At 34.5% G+C, this 20,447-nt stretch overlaps 1 protein-coding gene across 14 annotated transcripts in view; it reads left to right on the top strand.

Annotated features, from left to right (window-relative positions):
* Nucleotides 1–20,447, top strand: part of RALGAPA1 (Ral GTPase activating protein catalytic subunit alpha 1) — a 252,447-nt gene that overhangs the window by 222,853 nt on the left and 9,147 nt on the right. For 11 of the 14 annotated variants that reach the window (XM_045067877.1, XM_045067876.1, XM_045067875.1 and 8 more), the window contains 2 exons: nucleotides 375–502; nucleotides 19,381–19,505. In XM_045067877.1, the coding sequence (XP_044923812.1) occupies nucleotides 375–502; nucleotides 19,381–19,505 (253 nt within the window). Of the gene's footprint in view, nucleotides 1–374; nucleotides 503–19,380; nucleotides 19,506–20,103; nucleotides 20,135–20,447 lie in introns of all 14 variants that reach the window. The other 3 variants (XR_006602909.1, XM_045067878.1, XM_045067879.1) reach the window with 1 other exon arrangement.

Raw genomic sequence — 20,447 nt, 5'->3', positions numbered from 1 at the left:
CACAAAAATAATGAAGAACTTGCTGCCTATAAGGATGTATTATCTTCACTGTGTTTACTCAATGGAGGAAAAGGAATTTATTTCCAGTGTTGGATTTTTGTGTACAATTGAGGGTACAGAAATTTGGAAACTGTCAGGGAATATGAATTAGTTAAATGAAGCACAGTTCTTTTGAATGGTAAACCCTGAAGACCTTTGGCATTTTTTGTTTATTATCCTGGTATTAATCATGGAAAAAAATTGAATTTGGATAGTATTTCTCCTGAAGAAAGAACTAAAGAGGAAGTAGAAGCATTTTTGTGTGCAATGTCTTGGTTGTTCTTAAAACTTTTCTCCAATATGAGTATAAAATTATGTTCTAAATTCTCAATTAGGTTCCCTTCTTTGGTCCACTTTTTGATGGTGCTATTGTGAATGGAAAGGTCCTACCCATTATGGTTCGAGCAACAGCTATAAACGCAAGCCGTGCTCTGAAATCTCTGATTCCATTGTATCAAAACTTGTATCCTTTTTAACAGTATCGTTTCTATTCTAATACATGTCTATTTTCCAAGGTAAGTATTTCTTATGTGTTAGATGAATTTCTGTTTATTGATATATGGTAGAGTTCTTCCCCAGTGTTTAAGCAATTATGGTATTTGAGTGATGTATTTTTTTTTCTTTTAAAGATTTTATTTATTCATCCAACAGAGAGAGAGATCACAAGTAGGCAGAGAAGAGAGGCAGGCAGAGAGAGAGAGACTGAGCAGAGGGCTCAATCCCAGGATGTTGGGATCATGACCTGAGCTGAAGGCAGAGGTTTAACCTACTGAGCCACCCAGGCACCCTCTTTTATATACTACTAGTCAGTACTTATCTTTTGGTTAATTAATAAGAGCCCCCTTAGGGTACTCTAATACTCTAGAGTATTGCTGGTACTCTGACACTGTAGAGGTATAAGAATAACCAAAATAGTCATTATTAAGTATTCAGTCTAGCTGAGGAAATATGCTGTTTTCAGTGCATGTGTTGTAACAGAGTTACATACAATGTTTTGGATGTATAATGACAAGGAGCCTCTCAGCTGGAAGGGGTAGTGGTGTCAGGAAACACTTATGAGAAATGTGAGGATTGAATATTGAAAGATGATGAATAGGGTTAATTGGGTGGATGAGATTGAGAAGAGCATTCCAGGCAGAGGGAACAAGATAAACAAGATGTGGAAGTATGAGAGGACATGGAGTGTTTAAAAACATGGCTTCCGGAGCCAGATTTCTGGACTCAGATGCTGGTCATCACTTCCTTGGCTATCTAGCCTTGGGCACATTATTTAACCTCTCTGAGCCTCAGTTTCCATATCTATAAATGAGAAGGATAACATCTAGCTCATTGTGTTATGAGAACTGAAGGAGTCAATATATATAAAACTCTTAGAGCGATGCCTGGCATCATATATACACACACACACACACACACACAGTTTGGTTTTTTTTTAAGATTTTATTTATTTGACACAGAGAGAGAGATCACAAGTAGACAGAGAGGCAGGCAGAGAGAGGAGGAAGCAGGCTCCCCACTGAGCAGAGAGCCAGATGCGCGGGGCAAGATCCCAGGATCCTGGGATCATGACCTGAGCCACCCAGCCGCCCCAATATATATACAGTTTTAAATTTTAAATTGTTTTCTGATATTCCTTATAAAATGAATTTGTGTTTCCTCATACCTTTTCTATATGATTAAAAACATTTCCGTTATTTTACTTTTACTTAATAAGTTGTTAAGCTTTTACAAGGGAAGGCTTTTAAACTATCCTATGTTCTCTTCCACATGAAATGGATTTATTGTAAGTCTGCCACATACATTCACTTCTTTTGATGAAAATTGACTTAATCTGATTCGTATGCAATTTCTCATGTACTCTGACACTGTGAAATGGAACTATAGGTAGATCATGACATCGTACATTGATTAAGCTTAATGACATTGATGTAGCATTTCTTATTTGTGACAGTTATATCTTCACTTACTGTTAAGTTGAAAGTTAAGATTTGAAGTGGTCATTGTGAAATGTAATGATTTGGTTTATTATTTCCTGAATATCTCTAGAAAGGTAGCTAATCCTTCAAGGAATATATAGATTATTACCCGTAAACTAATTTTGTCCACATTGTCAGCTCCTCTGAGGTTGTCTTCTTTCTGACCTTTGCCTCCTTACAGTTTGCCTGATCCTGATGTTCATCCCTAAGGTTAGTGTCCTCTGCCATTTCTTTGGAAAAGTGATGAGAGAGATTAGACTGTAGTATAAAACTCTTGTTTGCCTCTTGTGTCATAAAACAAGAATTCAGTTTTTTGAGCAAACACAAACTATTTCTGACCCAAAGTACAAACATTTAAGATGCATACCTTACCAAGTAGTTGAAAATGCAAAACTTAATTTATTGGGGCTATGGCTTAATTTCTTTTTCCTGCACCAAAATTCATACTCTTGAGAACTATTTCCGATTTGCATGTTGTCTTAGAGGTATGGTGGCTAGAGTTGCAGTTAAAAAAAATACTGATTTTTTTTCACTCAGGCTCTGCCTTGTGATCTTGATCTAGTCACAGAATTTCTAAACCTCACTTTCTTTGTCTGCAAAAAAAGATAATACCCATCTCAGAATTATTGTGAAGATTAAATGAGGTAATGAATTTGGATGTGCTTAGTAAATGAAATAGGATACGTTATTTTGCGCAGCAATGAATTCTGTTATCTGTAAAGATTACAGTCAATAGTAAAACAACTGTACCCAACACCAAGGAATTGCCTAATTGGGTTTTTATGTTTGGTTGGTTGGTAGGTTAATTGATTGGATTGGATTTTTCAGGCCTGTTTCTTGAAGTTTTTTAATAGTTAGCTCATCTTGCTGAGACATTAATAGATACCACATTGGAGAAAATTTCTAAGATGAAGAGAGATATTTCAGATTAAAAGAGTAAACATGAACACTTTATTAACACAGCAAATATGAGCAATATCCATCAGCAGAACCTCTTCTAGAAGACTCAGAATAAAAACACAAAATCAGACAGCTTAAAGAAATTTTTCTTGACTTGATAGCTTGAATTTAGAACCTATATGGAAATTATTTCCCTGTACTATTTAAGGATATAATAAAGATGCTCCTAACCTTTGCTCTTCTGAGGAATATATATTCATCTTTTACAAGGATTCACAAAGTTCTGTATTAATTCTAAATGTCCAGGGAAGTGATTTCATACAAGTAGATTACTCAATTTTTTTTAAAAGATTTATTTATTTATTTATTTGAAAGAAAGCCCAAGTAGGCAGAGAGAGGGAGAAGCAGGCTCCCCGCTGAGCAGAGAGCCCGACACCGGGCTCAATCCCAGGACCCTGAGATCATGACCTGAGCCGAAGGCAGAGGCTTAACCCTCTGAGCCACCCAGGTGCCCCGATTACTCGATTTTTAAATGAAACCTTATATACTAATTTAAAACTAGGTATTTTTAAGATGTTGAAATACAGACACCTTTGAATTTTAAATAATAAATACATATCTCAGAAATATATTAAATTTTAAAATGTATGATTTTGAAAAATCCAGGTAAGTTCCCATTAAGGAAAAAAATCATCTGTTCTAAAACAGATCAATAGAACTTAACAGAAATTACAACAGAAATTGAAATAGAAGTAGGCTTTGAAAACCACCAGTTACTACTTTATTCTCATAAGAGAAATAAAGGGATAAAAGAATATCTAATAAACTCACTTATATTTGGATAATTGTACTGCTGTGTTAGTTATTTTATGCCTAATAAAAGTACCCACTAAGATTCCACAGCATAAATTGTGCTATTTATGATCATTAAATACAGTTTAAATTTTATCCTGGGAACATCTTCTGTAACTATGAATCTAATGTTGTTCACTAAATGAGGACAATATTGATTGTCATATGCTGTCCAAATCGATCATGCTGGCAGCCAGAATTACAGTAATCTGTCAGTATTGATGACTGTCTTTCAAGCTTTGAAACCTCTCCTTCACTTCACTTGTTATTTCTTGCATTACTTGTACTTGAAAAGCATTTTCTTGCAACCTTGGTCTTTGTCACCTAGGTGGGGGTTTTTTGGTTTGGTTTTTTTTTTGTTTTTTTTTTTTTTGGTCTCAAGCTCAGTTTGTTGGTTTGATCATGCAATTGGAATTGAAATGCAATGCTGGGGAGGAAGAATAGGCAGATTCTGGGTAACCAGTGGACCTGAGGGGTATTTCAGGTTGATCTTAGCCATCGTTTTTTAGTTACCTGTTGAATGTGTGTGTATGTGTTGGAATTGGGTTGTTCTGTTGTTGTTTTAATTTTGTTTGGCTTTTTTTTTTTTGCAGTGGGAATAATAAATGTCATAGTATTAATTTCATGATCATAGCTATCATTATACTATACCTTAAATAAACATTTTAAAGCAATTCTTTTATGATCCTAAAGATATTTCATCTATGTACAAATGTTAAATATGATGCTATGTATGTACGGTTTCTTTTTTAACAGATTATGCAAAGAAATTTTTAGAAGTTACCAGCATATAATCTCATTGTATTAGGGTTCTCAGAGAATCAGAATCAATAGAATGTAGGTACATATATACATAAAGAGAGAGAGCTTCATTTTAAGGAATTAGCTCACACAGTTGTGGGGACTGGCAAGTCTGAAGTCTGCAGGAGTTCTTAGAGTTGATATTGTAATCTGAATCAGAAGGCATCTGAAGGTAGAATTCTTTCCTTCCATGGGGACTTTGGTCTTTTCTCTTAAGGCCTTCAGCTGATTGGTTGAGGCCCACCCATATACATTATAGAGTATACTCAAAGTCTCTTGATTTTAAATGGTAATCACATCTGAAAAAAATACCTTCACAGCAATGCCAAGACTGGTGTTTAGCCAAAAACTGGATACCATGACCTAGTCAAGTTGATAAAATTAACTGTCTCACATATCCCATTTTTCTTAAATTTTTCTTTTTAAACTTTCTTACTATAAAATATAATTTGAAACAAGAGCATAAATTCTAAATGTAGTAAATGGTGAATAACTAAGTCTAACTACCTCCAGCTCAAGAAATAGAACTGTATGTTATTCTATCAAATTATTTCCTGATCACTTTTTATGATAGTAGTAAAGATTTGAGAAACATGTAGAAACAAATCATAGCCTAGCCTAGAAATGCATGTAATAAAAAATATGTGTTAATCAAATTATCAGTAAAGCTCTGATCAGCAGTAAGCTATTAGTAGTTAAGTTTTGGGAGAGTTAAAAGATTTGGGGGCTGCATGGGGTGTTAGCACCCCAGCCTCCCTGTTTTTTAAGGGGCAGCTATAGATGGTAATTTTTTCTCCAATAAACTTAAAACTTAATAGGGGAGAGAATAATATATAAATTAATAATTATAAAATATGATATAGTAGGGTTAGAGATAAAATGCTGCGTGAGTTCTAAGGAAGTTATTACTTTGAGAGTAAGAAAACAAAGGAAGAATACATAGAAAATCTGGGCCTCAGAGGGTGAGATTTTAGCAGATGAAATGTAGCGTGTCTGTTACAATTCTTGTAATTTATATTTAGGGGCTTTGTATGTATGTATATAATATATATGTGATAAATAATTTATAATGAAATATTTTGAATTATTTGAAATATTATGAATTTATAATGAAATAGTTTATAATATTATAAAATTAAATGGCATCTTTAAAAAACACATTCTTTCTAGGTTTAATATTCTTTCCTACCAAACCAATATTATTTGATTTGTTCTAATCTGTTTAGATTTGACCTTTTTGTAAATGCCAGAATTGGGTTTCTGTTTAACTTTATCAGGCAAATTACCAGAAGTCAATGATCATTCTTCAATTAGTCACAGTTTGTTATCCCTGCAGTTCTGCTACTCAGATGTAAAGAACTTGTTGCAAAAGTATGAGAGCCAAAATGAAATGAAATGTAATTGATTGGCTCCACTAATGTAGTTTGCCATTCATTATGATAGAACATTATAAAACCTCTTAGGGAGGCCCATCAATATTGCTGCCATCTCGTGTTAGAAGAAAGTGAGTTTATTGAGAAACTACATAATTTTATGTATACTGTCTTTTTTTTAAAAAAAAGGATTTTATTTATTTATTTGACAGAGAGAGAGAGATCACAGGTAGGCAGAGAGGCAGGCAGAGAGAGAGGGGGAAGCAGGCTCCCCGCTGAGCAGAGAGCCTGATGTGGGGTTCCATCCCAGGACCCTGGGAACATGACCCGAGCCAAAGACAGAGGCTTTAACCCACTGAGCCACCCAGGCACCCCTGATTCATTATATTTTTATTAGAGGGCATTACAGTTTAATGAAAATAATTTTCAAAGATCAATAGTCAATGAGGTTTCCCCCTCCACCTCTTGTGGGCAGAGGGACAGGCAGGATCTATCAAGGAGAAAAGTGAGCCAAAGACACTTGTGTCTTGAAATGCCAGATGTTGTCTTAAGAGGAGTACAATTTAATGTCCCCCACCCCCACTCCCCAAGGAGGGAGACAGCAGGGGTTACAATCCTGAAGGCTTACACCCCCTGTTGAACAGCCAGGAAGGCGGTAGCCACAGGAGAGCTGAAAGGGGCAGCTGTGGGAGTCTACATGAAACAAGAAGTTTCACTTCTTGAACCTTCGCACCACCTACATGAATGATTCCAATAGGAGCCCTCAATATCTTAAGGCCATTTGTTCTACATACTTTCCTACATACTTTCTAAGTGAAAGTATGTAGAATCTATATACTTTCTAAATGAAAGTATGTAGAACTTCATGGACAAATTGGTTATTTGTTACAAACTCCAAGATTTATGATTGTGGTCATTCATACTTCAAAAGAAGAGAATTCTTTAAATAAAATGTCTCACCAACTAAGTGATCCAGGCTTTGTGGCATTTGCAGCCTTGGTGCATTTGATATTAACCGTTGTGGTAGGACCTCTCTAAAAGCAGACATTCTTTCTTACTTAACAATGTGCTCTGTAATGGGAGCATTTCAGTCTCCTCTGTTGAAGAAATGGGCATCACTGTTGAAGGGTTTTGTGTTGTTTTAAAAGCTTGTGATTAAACATCCCCCTCCCCTGGCCTGGATTTTACTGCTAAACTTTATAGTCTATGTATGCACACAGTGTAAACAGGAATCCTGCATATGTGCAAGTCTTCTATTGTGATGCTAATATATTCTTTTATCAGTTTTATTTTTTTATTTATTTCCTTTTTTAAAAAATGGCAATATGGGGGGCGCCTGGGTGGCTCATTGGTTTAAGCCGCTGCCTTCGGCTCAGGTCATGATCTCAGGGTCCTGGGATCGAGTCCCGCATCAGGCTCTCTGCTCAGCAGGGAGCCTGCTTCCCTATCTCTCTCTCTCTCTCTCTGGCTGCCTCTCCGACTACTTGTGATTTCTCTCTGTCAAATTAATAAATAAAAGCTTTAAAAAAAATAAATAAATAAAAATAAAAAATGGCAATATGGGATGCCTGGGTGGCTCAGTCGTTTAAGTGACTGCCTTCAGCTCAGGTCATGATCCCAGGGTTCTGAGATTAAGCCCCATATCAGGCTCTCCACTGAGCAGGGAGCCTGCTTCTCCCTCTCCCTCTTCCTGCTGCTCTGCCTACTTGTGCTCTCTAGCTCTCTGTTGAATAAATTATAAAAATCTTTTGTTAAAAAATGGCAATATATGCCTATTGATGATGTTATTGGTATTTTGAGAGATTTCCATACAATCGTTGTGGGAATATTTTATTGCATGCCTTTAAAGTTGTTAGTTTTGGTCTAGCAAATATGCCTTCATCCTTTCAAAAAGATATAAAGGCAATAAATGTAGGTCTCTGCTATGTAATAAATTTTTTTATAATAGTGAAGTTTATCCTATAGAATTGCACCAATGTCTGAAAATAGCATCTTTTAATGTTCTCTAGAGATGATCTTTTTACTAATAGAAACCAATAATATCTACTTTTCCTGTATTTTAACAATGGGAACTCACAAAAATGACTTCAGTATATGAGCAACTTCCATTTCATTATATTAATTGCAGAGATATTTTCAATTTTTATCTCTTCTAAGAACACTTAATGCCCCAATGACAGATTTAAGTATTAAAAAAAGGTTATACTGAACAACATCAAAATGACTTCAAAATAAGTATTTTTAAGGTTCTCTCAGAAATAAAGGAATAAAATCTTATGAAATAAATCATTATAAAAGGGGAAAAGTTACTATCTCAATAGAGGTTGAGTAGCATCCAGACTTGTTCATGTAAAAAAAAAGTTTGTATTTCTTTACCTCCCAAAAAAGGTTGCTAAGCAATTTGGGATCTTTCATTTACTCACCACATACTTCTTGACTACCTACTATATGGGAGCACTGTGAAAGAAAAGCTAGCGATAGAAAAAGAGTCACTGCTTTCAAAGCGTACAGTCTGGTACAGTCTAGATGGATGGATGGGTAGGTGAATGAGTGAGTAGTTAATGAAGTGTCCTCTGATGAGGAGTCCAGCAGTAGTGATATCTACAAAGTAGGATGGTAAAAGTGATTAATTTCATTACAGTGGGAGAGGATAGTGGGGAGGAGGAAATTAGGAATGGTTTTACCAGGGAAGCACAAAGGGATAAAAGTGTAACATGGCTCAGAGATAGGAATTTCTCAGTATTGCATGATATAAAGCAAAGCAAAGAGTAATAGCAGATGAGGTCCAAACCAAATAATGCAGTCAAGCAGAAAAACAAAATAAAACAAACTTGGTTTTGTAATGTTACTACCGATAATACAACAGCCAGTGTCTGAGGTGACAATTCCTTTTGCTTTTATATAATTTTTATGTCTTGAATAGCAGGGTAAGGTTGAATGTATTTTCCTTTTATAGTAAAGCCTTTCTAAAATGAGTTAGTCTATAGATTATTTAAATAATTTTTATACTTAGTTATACTGTAATTTCCAGGCTAGTTAATAATAATAGCTAGCAATAAGACTAAGGAGTTCTCTGAATGTTTGATAATATTTACATCCATTTGCCATTTCAAAAAGAGCATTTGAAATTTTCGTCATCTTGAGTTTTATGATGGACTCAACATTCTTGCATAACAAGCCTTCTTTACATGTTTCCTGTAAAGTAATTTTAAGCCTTTTTGTGCTTTTACACACTATCATGCTTTTTTATGTTACTGATAAATGAGGCTTTTTTTTTTTTCATCCTATTCTGATAGCACATTGGCTTTATGGCAAAAATAGCAAAGGGAAAGAAAGCACTACCACCATCTTACCTGTTTTTTCAAATCCAGTGTGGCAGTATGGTCTGCATATGCCAGTCTTAACAGTTGGATCAGATCGTAGTGCATGCAATACAAGGAAGGTAGAGAACTCTATCAGGTGTTGAACTGTCTTTAAAAATAACAAAATGAAGTTTCTTTACTTCCATCTTCATTAAATTTTCACCTGTGGGATAGAACAGGGACTTTTTTTTTCTCTGTTAAACCTTTTTTTTTTTTTTTTAATATTAGTGATGAAGATGCACTGGTATGTTCACATTATCGTTCACTACACCTACTGCATAATGTACAAGTTTTATTCTAGTCTTTGTTTAAATATAAAAAGAGCAGTAGAGTTAGATGCTATTTGTGGATTTCAGAGAGCAAAGAATGAAGGATGTAAAGCTGAAATTAGTCTTTAACCTTGTTTGACATAGGAATTGCAGTGCTTTTAATCCGTTCTTTTCCTTTTACTAAACATAAGGGGTTTTTCCATTGAATTTTTAATAACTCAATAATGGAATTAAAATTAAACTATGGGTCACAAATCTCCCCATTTTCTTCTAACTGCTTTTCCTCTCAAACACTAGAATACAGCCTATTTAAATCTTAACTTTTGCTTGCCAAACCACTGTTACCGTCCATCTGTTCATGCCAATTGTAAAGAAGGTTTGGTTTTTAGTGAAGCTTTGCATTTCACATAAGGTATGTGAAGTGAAATTTCACAAGGGACATGATGGATCCTGATTCATAGTGATAAACCTTTGGGGCCATCAGGGTTGGCATATGGTCCAGTATGATATGAAGGCTTGGGTTCCCTGGCTTCACTTCTTTGGCGTGAAGCTGATAAAACCTGGCTCTTGAGTATTATTTCACTGGACACCAATCATGGGCAGCAGGAACTGCCCATTTAACTCTCTGTGGGAAGGAAGCCCAGAGAGCATTCACAATGGTACCATTGTCGAGTTGCAAACTGCTCTGAACAGCTTGACAGCACTAGGGAGGAGGGGAAGGGGTTGCTTTACTAATTGCTATTCAGAAAAGAGAAGGAGCAAAAATAGCTGTTGTAGAACTGATGTTTCTACATTTACTTACTCTTGATAGGAGTGTTGACTTTTATTTAGCACATACCTACTATAAAAAGAAAGCAAATAAATATATTTAAGCAACCACCTGTAGTAATTCCTTGTTAACATGGCATTATCCATTTTAAAACCACCAGATTATAACAGAGCAAAAGTCAGTTTTGATATGATAGATGAAAATGGATTTAAACTAGCACAGTCCATATATCAGATAAAGTTAAACACAAATTTGGCTTAATTTCCTTTATACTGTGGGGTTTTTTTTTAGAATTTCCAAATATCTGAATACCTACAAGCTACATTAATATAGAAATGTAAATTAATCTTATGCATAACAATTGCAAGTGCTAAAATAATCCACTGTAAATAAACTAGTCCTCAAATCTTAGGGTTAAATACCAGATTTATCATTTAAATGAATAGCTGATAACTATTTCAGTCATTTCTGGTTCGTTCTCTCTATCTCCTTGAAGTCTGTTTCAGGTATATTTAAAAATAAGAGGGATGTTTCCCTTTTTATGAAGCATTGTATGCCCTGGTATTTGTATAAACACTACTGCTGGCCTTTCCTTTTTTTCTGGTTGGTCTAACCAAGTATTTGGTGGTTCTGATGCAAAGAAACAATGATCTACTTCAGCTTACTTCAGCCTCCAGGATCCTGACCCTATAGCATATTTCCATAGATGATGATTTCAGCTGAACCTAAGTTGACTAAATTATATTGCAGTATTATTATTTCTGCAACATGTCCGTTAATTTATAAATTTTTTTAAATGGGATAGTCTTGCTAAGTTGGTGAAAAATCAAATGCATGTTTGTGAAATAGTAACAGTCTGTAAAATTTACTAGTCCATCTCCTCATGTCCCCTTAAACGCTGTTAGTAAATGGGCACCAGTGCAGTATTTCAAAAACAGTAATTCATTGAATGCCCATTCTTCCTTTTACTGCAGAATAGATTATATTTAAGTCAAGATTAATGGGTAGATTTTGATGTTAAAGTCCAGTCTCTAAGCCCATAATTCCCTAGGGGCATATAGTGCATTAGTTTAAGCCAATATACTGTTTATCATAGATTCTATGACACAGTCTTAAATGATAGTTTGTTGTACTTTGTAACTACTTACCATGATAATAAATCACTTTTTCTGTACTCCTGATAATTAGAGCATTTAAACAAAATCTTAATTATGTTAGTACACATTTAGGTAGAGATAACACATAAGTAATTGTACACTGTAAAATTTCACTTACTTTTTTTCCCTTTTGCAATCTTCTAGCAAGAATCCAAGTTTAGTGTTTAGTTCAAACACATACATTTCCTCAATTTTAATGCACTGAAATTTTTGTTCTGAGAAGGAACAATACAAAGTGTTTTTAGTCATTCCCCAATGTTTATAAAAGTCTTAGACTAATACTTGTGATTCTCTTAACTATGAAAGTCTTGTTATTACTTAATGATAATATTTTCAAGTACATCTTACCAAGAATAAGAATCTAAAATTTTAACTTCATTAAATTTGAAATCTAAGTAACTCGGTTTTTCTTTTAGGTGTTTTACTTCATACAACTTTCATGAAAGTGGAATATACATATTTCATAATCATGTTAGTGCTTTTTAGAAACCACCAGTGATTATTGGATTATTAAATCAGGAAGGATTTTCAGAACCTTTAGGGAGGTTTAAATTTTTAATCCTATTTATTTAAGGTTAATCTTTTTAAATGTATTTACATGAACTTTGGTAGAATTGGGCTTATCAACTTTTTACTTAATGTTTTCATTTAGTAATTGACTGATTTATGAGCAATTATATATGGTCCAAATTTTATTCAACTCCAGCTTTCAATAATAGGACTATCCTCACACTGCCTTAGCACCTGTTATGGATTTTGAGTCATCTGGCAGCCCATGGGACTTAGATAAAGAAGTACCAGGTGTCCTGCCTGTCTCCTAATTGAGACGCAGTGAAAACAATATAGACTTGGCAGTATGGTTAAAAGGATGGATTAAAGCCCAGCTTTGTCTACTCTGACAAATCACAGCTTTTCCTTCATTGCATAGATAGTAGCAACTACTAAAGAATTTCATTAGTATAATGCATCATAAAAATTATACACAATAATTTGTTATAACCTGTTGCAGACTTTCAGAAGAATTTCTATTAAGGTAGTACAAGTAAACAATATTAATACCAAGATTCATTCCATTTACTTAGGGGAAATTTTTACTTTATGTGAACTACACTGTATGTGTCTTAAAGAAATTAGCTACTGTAAGAAAGAAATAGAGTATTAATTTACTAGATCTTGCTTTATAATGTACGCAAGTATAGTTTACTCTCATCTTATAAATGAGGAGTGCCTAGGCCATGGGGTACTTAGTTGTCCTGTATATTTCAAGAAAATATGACCCTTTACTACTGCTAATAGCCTGCTAATGTGATCCTTGAGATGTACTTACAAAATATATCTACATATATCCTGTATCTCCATAAAATTCTTATTTTTCAGTATTTCTCCAAGACCCTGTATAATGACATTGCTTTAGAATATTTGAGGATATTTCAAGGCGTTTTAGAAGTAAAAATCCAGATGTGCTTTATTTTCTCATTTTTAATTAGAGCATGCCAAGGATTTTTCCTGTATTGTATACGATATCTAGTATATAAACAAACACTTTTCAAAAATGGCGGTCTTCAAATTTAAACTAACAGTCTTTGTGCTGGCCATCCCTGAGCTAACTAAAATGTCTCTATGCCTTTTCTTTTCCTACACCAAACTGAAATCATTGAGAGTGGATATAGAAAGAACACTGGACTATTAAATGACCAAGGTTCTAGTGCCAACTCTACAGATCAGCAGCTTTGTTTTTCTGAGCAAATCTCTGTCTGTATTCTCCATCCAGGCAAAGCTTATTGCTGAATAAACATTTTGCAAATTTTGCTAACTTTCCTGAAAGTAATATTGGCAGATGATTGTTGTATCCTTCCTCTAGATCATACTGTCCTAAAATAGTCTCAATAAATGATGCCCTGGGATAAACCCTCTCAAGGGAGCCTTTTTCAAAACCTGAATATTTAAATTTCTGAATATTATTTTTCAAGAGTATTGTTACATCTATTCTTATAGTGTACCAGAGCAGTTTTAGAAATCTGCCTTAAAAATAAAGAGAGAAAGAAATCTGTCTAAAATGGTTTTGAAATTACCCTTCATATGATTTTTATCTAAAGAGTCTCTCAGCATTTCTTCCCTTTCTCCTTTCTTTACAGAGGACCACTGAAATGAACAGAATTAGTTTGTTAACTAAATTTCTTGCCTCATACCATTGTAGAATTTATGAAAATTTTAAAGATTTCTTTAAATTTAAAAAATTGTCACAACCAGTGGGGCGAATATTTCAGTGCTAAATTGTAATGAGTTGTAATTACTTCCAAGATTTATAGAATTTCTGTTTTAGGCATTTAGGATTTTGGGGGGAAAGTTATTAGTTTTTTTTTTAACATTAAACTTTATGTGTATATTCATACATACATGTTTTATTCACTTTTTCCTCTTCCAAAGAAGGCAGCAAGATCAAGGGTAGGGGTGGAACCAAACTCTCACAGGAAGATTCAAACTCTGTCTCTAAATCCAGTCATAGCAAAGTCCCAACTATATTGGCCTTAAAGGGTTTTGCTTCTGGAGAGCCAAACTGGGATTAATGGAAGGAGATTTTGTGTATAACGGTCTCCTTATCAACTATCAGACCAGTTTTATTCATTCCTTCTATAACATACTAACAGTCATTGAGTACTTCTGGGTCTTGTGTTAGGTGCTGGATATGTAAAAATAAAAAGGACATGGTCTCTGCTCCTATGATATTAGTCTCCCCACTTGGAAGACAAGTACAAAGAAAAAGGCATACTTAGTGTTTAACAACTGGCTCTGAGAACAGTGTGAGGCCCTGACTTGTGGCATTTGTCGAGTTCTGTGATGTGAAAACTCCTACCACAACCGTCTTACAAACTTGGTGAATATTGTAAGTAGTGCTCTCCATATTTTAAGTCAGGAGGCAGAACTCTCCTCCCTCTTCCTACAATTACTGTTCTTGGAATCTTCCATACAGAGAAGGGAGATAAAATCCTTAAGCATTAAAACAGCAATGAAGCCACAGAAATATCTGAGTGCAGGCAAGTGCTTACTAATTTAGGAATTTCAGAATGGGTCTTAAATCTCTGAGGCCATGATATGGAGTGTAGATGTGAACACTTAATACTTTGCCTTTACTTATAAAGGAGCCAATATTTCTTTCTTGCTTAGGAAAGAAAACATTAAATCTGAACTTAAGAGGAAATTAAGCAGTGATAGGTCTCAGACATATACTTAAAATTGTAATTTTCAGAAATACTTTTGGTGAAAAATACTTCATACTCATTCTTGCTATGTACATTATACATACACACATACACTTCCATTTTTTGGAAATGTTACCAACTACAGTTGGTAGTTACAATTACAGTTGAGCTAAATATTTATAAAACCTATTGGGCATGCTTTGGAATTAGTGATCACAAAACTAAAGGTTTTTCCCTTTAAGTAAAAGCAGTTCACAATTACATTCGATTATTAAGAAAATGGTTGTGGAGAATGAAAGGTTGTTGCTTCTTTAAAACCAAACCTACCTTTTCTATATCCTCCTTATGCATTGGTAAAATTGAGAAGTGTACTAATTATTCTTCTGTAGTAGCTTTTCCTCCTATTGTCTTTTTCTCATGAGAAATCATTTTCTCTGTCATCAGAATAAGTCAAAAGTCTCTCTGTACATACCACAAACAAGAAATATTGTCGGAGTTCTTGCACATGAAGGCAGGTATATTCCTTAAACAGATGTTGAAAATTGCCCTCAGGGAGACAGCACCTGCTATTTACAAAGACTTGAACCAAAAGCCAGAAAAACTATGTTTAACACAGATGTAGGCGGACTTTTGGGTTACCCTATATTTATATCCTTTATCTTCAGCATCCCTATTACATAAATAGGAGCAGGTGGTGGTATCCCCATTTAACATATACTGCTGCACGGAGAACTCATGCATCTCTTTCTAGGACCAGGCTGAAATTGAACCCCAGTTTCTTGACAGCTGGTATTGACACAATGACAGAGGGCCATAAATAATTTCATATGTAAGTTTAAAATCAAGAGCAGTTACCTAAAATGAATAACAGTGTTAATGTAAATAAAGCACAGATTAAAGTGTTTATACTAGAAAAAAATGTTTAATTCCCTTTATTATTTTTAGAATAGTAATATTCCTTCCCCCCTTTCCTGCTTCTGCAGAAAGTAGAAGGAAGGAGGATTAGTGGATAATTATATTGCTGTGATTGCAGCACCTGTGTGTTATTTCTTTTGATTGGCTAGTTCTGTATTAAAGATTCCTACCAGCTAAAAGTCTCCCTCATCAAGTGGTGTTTTATTAGCTAGTTTTGGCTTGGGTTGTTTTAAATTTACAACAAAAACCTTAATTCAACTTAGACTTGTACTTCAAATTTTACTTTGAATTTCTTTACCATTCCCTGTCTGTCATCTCACCCATTTGTTTTTTTTTTTTGTTTTTTTTTTCATCTCAGTGCCAATGGCAACGTGCACTCACAGTAGGAATAAAGCTTGAGCTATCCTGTTGTTGCTAGCGATCAAGTTTGTGTATGCCACTCAATTTATAGGTACTAATAACTCTTCCCTAGAGAGTTGCCTTTTAAGGAGTAAGTGTCTGATCTATTATGAGGAGATAGAGGAATTAACCACTTTGGATTATGGTTACCATTTGCAGATGCTAACAGCACTGTTTATTGTTTTAATTTTTTTTTCAGTATTCCAAAATTCATTGTTTATGCACCACACCAGTGCTCCATGTAATATGTGCCCTCCTTCATACCTACCACCAGGCTCACCCTACCCCTCTCCCCCCTCCCCTCCAAAAACCTCAGCTTGCTTCTCAGAGTCCACAGTCTCCGATTTCCCCCAACTCACTTCTCCTCCCCATCTCCCAATGTCCTCTTTGTTAATCCTTATGTCCATAAACTGATTTTATCATCGTCTCAATCATGAAATTTCCTGTTTATGGACTCAGAACTGTGGTTTAAGTAGTTAGAGTTCCTTATATCTCTTTTCTAGAAGGGGGGAGGAATGTAAGTACTGTAGATTAGATTGGTTTGTTTCAATGTTGTTGATTTGGCTACATCAAACTTGGAAAATTATAAAGAATATTTAGCTTTTAGAAGGTGAGTTACCATAGACAACCCCCCAAAAAGGAACTTGCAGACATTAGCCTGCCTAATTTGTGAAAAGTGCTATGGTTTTTCATTTAAATTTAACCACTAATTTTTTCACTGACTCTGACACCTAGACTTGAACTTTTAAAAACCATTTTAGAGCATCATTTTACTTAAGATTTTTTTAACTAAAAAGAAAATCTGTGTTTTTATATAAAATGAATACATTGTAGCTGGGTAATTTCAGTAATATTCAGTTTATATTCTTTATATTTGAGTTTCTTCAGAGTTTTGTAATAGTGAAATAGAATTGTACTCCATATGTATTGTATGTAGATATTCATGCTTTTATTAAATTTTACTACACTGGAAATACCCTCCCAGCCTTAGAAATATTAACATTTGCTTTCCCTCTGCCTAATTTTTTTGTGTAAACTCTAAATATAATAAGATAAAGTAAAATATTTCATTTATAGGTCCTCTGAAAGTAGAGCATTTTAAAAGCAGGTAGGTGTCTCCACCCTACTTTTCATGAAGCATTTTACCCATTCAAGCAGACTTTTAAAAACAGCTTGTTTTGATAGCAGACTGTTCTCCTGTGGGCCTTCAGCCTTTGCTTCCTGGCAGCACCTTTGGTGCGAAAAGAGAGTGATCAATTGGGAGACTATCAGTGCCAGCATGCATAGAGTGATAAGTTAACACACCACTGGGAATTTCTAGGGCCCACCAAGATACTTCACTTCTAATGTGCTAACAAGCTCATTTTTCTACCTCTTGCCTCTTCAGTTATTTTTTTTCTCAGAAGAGCTTAGAAGTTGAGTGCATCAGGCATAATGAAAAGCTCTGTAGGAGGGAGAAGCAATAACCCCATTTTTCCCTTTTCAGCCAAATAGAAAATTAGTTTCTGGTAATACACAAAGGCCAGTATTTTTTGTACAAGGGGCACTGCTGTGAATCAAAGGACTCTATTAACTGCAGAAAATTCGGCAGCTGTGAATCTCCCCCAATGAAAAAAGTACTTTCCAACAAGTTCTGAGATATGTGGTATTATTTAGATTGAACCATCAGTTTCATCCTCTTCCACTTATAACCATATACCTCCTTTTTAAAGTGTGCTATATTACTTTTCTAAGATAACATTCAAAAATATCTATGTTTCTTCCATAAAATCCTTTCCACTGATCATTTTAATATAGCATTTTCTCCTGAGAAGTAGAATTCTTCAAAGTTCAGTCCCAGTGTACAGAATTGAAAATAATGGGTGCCAAGAAATTAGAATTCAGATTTCAACATTTAATGCATAAAATAAGTTGTAATTCGAGAAGAGAGTACTCAAGCTGTTTCGAGGGCAAAAGACAGCACAGTCTAAGTACCTAATGAGTATAGTCTTACCTTTAACTCTAAGCTTTTTGCCTCTTCTTAATCAATAACCTTTTGTAAATGTAACTATGGCTGTGTTAGCTCCAACTGAATTATCACCTTAAATTATCTTCCTTACAAATTTTTTTTCTTGGCGTTGGTTGTAGGATTAGTTTACAATTTCTAGAAATGAAGAGCTACAGTAATTTGAATCACAGTTTTAAAAAAAGAATAAAGAGTTTAGAGGAAAATAATGGGTTTTGAAAAATACTCAGTGACGAAAGAAAAATCAATAGGCAAATTTTTACTAGCCTCATACTTACAGAAATGTCTTCTGTAAAGCCTGTCAACATAGCACACTGATACAGCATGAAAACTTTTAAAAGTTGTAGAAGAAAGGTTAACTGATTTCTCAGTTCAGGAACTATACGACATGAAGTCAGCATGTGAGTTTTTCCTGATAATTGTATGTTGCTGCCTGCTGCTCTACATTTTGACAGCCATTTCCATAGTTGCTTTCATGAACAACAGAAATATTCTCTCTCTTTCTCGCCCTCTCTGTGCTAACAGCACAATCAGGCCTGCTGAAACAGGAAGCCTGGAGAGGGTTGTTTCAAAGCAACAACACTTCAAGGTACTGGTTGCTTGTCAATAATATCAGAGAAGAAAATGTGGTGAAAGGGAAGTACAGTATTTTTCTGTCAGTGTCAGTGCCCTGTAGATGCTTTGTTAGACGGTATTTAGGAGTCCTGTGGACTCTTTGCAAATATTCCTGCTTGTTTCAGTGTTATAATTGACTAGATATTTTTTCCTGACATACAGATTCAACTGTGTATTTATCTTAACCACATGGAGTTATTCAAGGATTACAGCAACAGTAGTCTTCCATTCGAAATGAGAACAATTGTTGGGAAAATACAGGGATTTTAGAAAAAGAAGAAGATATGCAGGAATTTTTCACAATAAGTATAAATGAAAAATATAGAATTACAGACAGTATTTTAAGCAGCCTTCTAATATTTATTGTGTGGCTTTTCAGAGTAACCTGCAGATTGAAGCCAATTTAATAAGATAAAATGAGCCTAGGCTGACCTGATAGCAGTTGAATCCTTTCTCAAGTAAATGGTTACCTTTCTTTCTTTGAACAGTTTAGTTATATTATCATTGTTTTCTAATAAATATCTCCCTCTTAAGGTGCCATGTATAGTGGTATCACCTGAAGAGTAAACTTATGTTAAAAACAGTATTTTTTTGCTCTTTAAAAAGCCATACTTTGAAATGATATGTGAGAAGTGAATACATTTATTAAGAAGTAATAGCTTAGCAATCAGAGTAGTCCTTTTGGATAAGTTCTGTTCTTTTCCACTATAAGCTGCATTTATGTACATCCTTAACTGAAGGAAATCAGCTATGAAGAGAGAGCACGATACCTGCAAACAATTGTCCAGCACCATTTAGAACCAACAACATTTGAAGATTTTGCAGCACAGGTTTTTTCTCCAGCTCCCTACCATCACTTACCATCTGATGCCGGTAAGATGAAAAGCGAGTATTAGTTACTTGTCATTACTGGAACTTGAAATGCAATACCCTTTTTTTCTAAACTCTTAAAATAGTAGAAAACTTGCTTGAATAAAACTCCAGTCATTAAAATACGTTTTTCATTTTTTAAGAGCTGAATTTGGCCTATAAATTTAATTTATGCTTTCTTTTACCTAAATGCAGTTCCTGTAGAAGTCAACAATCTTCATTAAAGTACATGCACCACATTTTATCTGAGCTACTGGCCAGTGACTGTTGTGTTTCAGGGGATCATTACTGAAGTATCTGCAAAAGAAACACAAGTTGAGCACATACTCTTTCTCGCCTTTAGAGGATCAAATTTTATGGCCAAGAATATTGCCTTATGTCTGTAATTTTACAAATACAGTTAAACTGTCTAGATTTAGAAGTGCTTGGTATAGTAAATTATTTTTTAATATTTAAAGACTGTAAGAGGGTACTGCATTTTTACAAATAACTAATTTTGAAAAAAAAATCAGTAAGAAAATAAATTGACTCATGGCCTTCCTTTTCTGTGATACTTTGCACTCCTTATGATTGTTTCATTTATTTTATTTTCCCTCTTTAGATCATTAAATATCAGTTCTGTTTATCTGAAGGTAAGACAAAGTGTCAACCAAAACACCCTTTGTTCTTTCCCCATTTCCTTTTTTAAAAACTAGCAAGCACTAAGCTTGTAATTCAGACAATAAGCAAACTTAACATTGCCCTCATTCATACTAAACATTTCAGAAATTGTCACTAAATTTCTTCCAGAATTCTAGTTACTAACCCAGGTCTGCATGAAACACTAACCCTGGTTCTGGGATAAAAATAACTAATAATTAGAAGCAGCCGTTGGTTGAAATTAGTTACACCTTCTTGTATTGACTTTTTTTGTTTCTCAGCATGAAAAAAATAGTACTACTGAGC

Source organism: Mustela putorius, unplaced genomic scaffold (assembly GCF_011764305.1).
Source record: "Mustela putorius furo isolate JIRA1106 unplaced genomic scaffold, ASM1176430v1.1 tig00003898_pilon_pilon_pilon, whole genome shotgun sequence".
NCBI classification, from domain to species: domain Eukaryota; kingdom Metazoa; phylum Chordata; class Mammalia; order Carnivora; family Mustelidae; genus Mustela; species Mustela putorius.
This window is presented reverse-complemented; position numbering and strand designations above follow the sequence as displayed.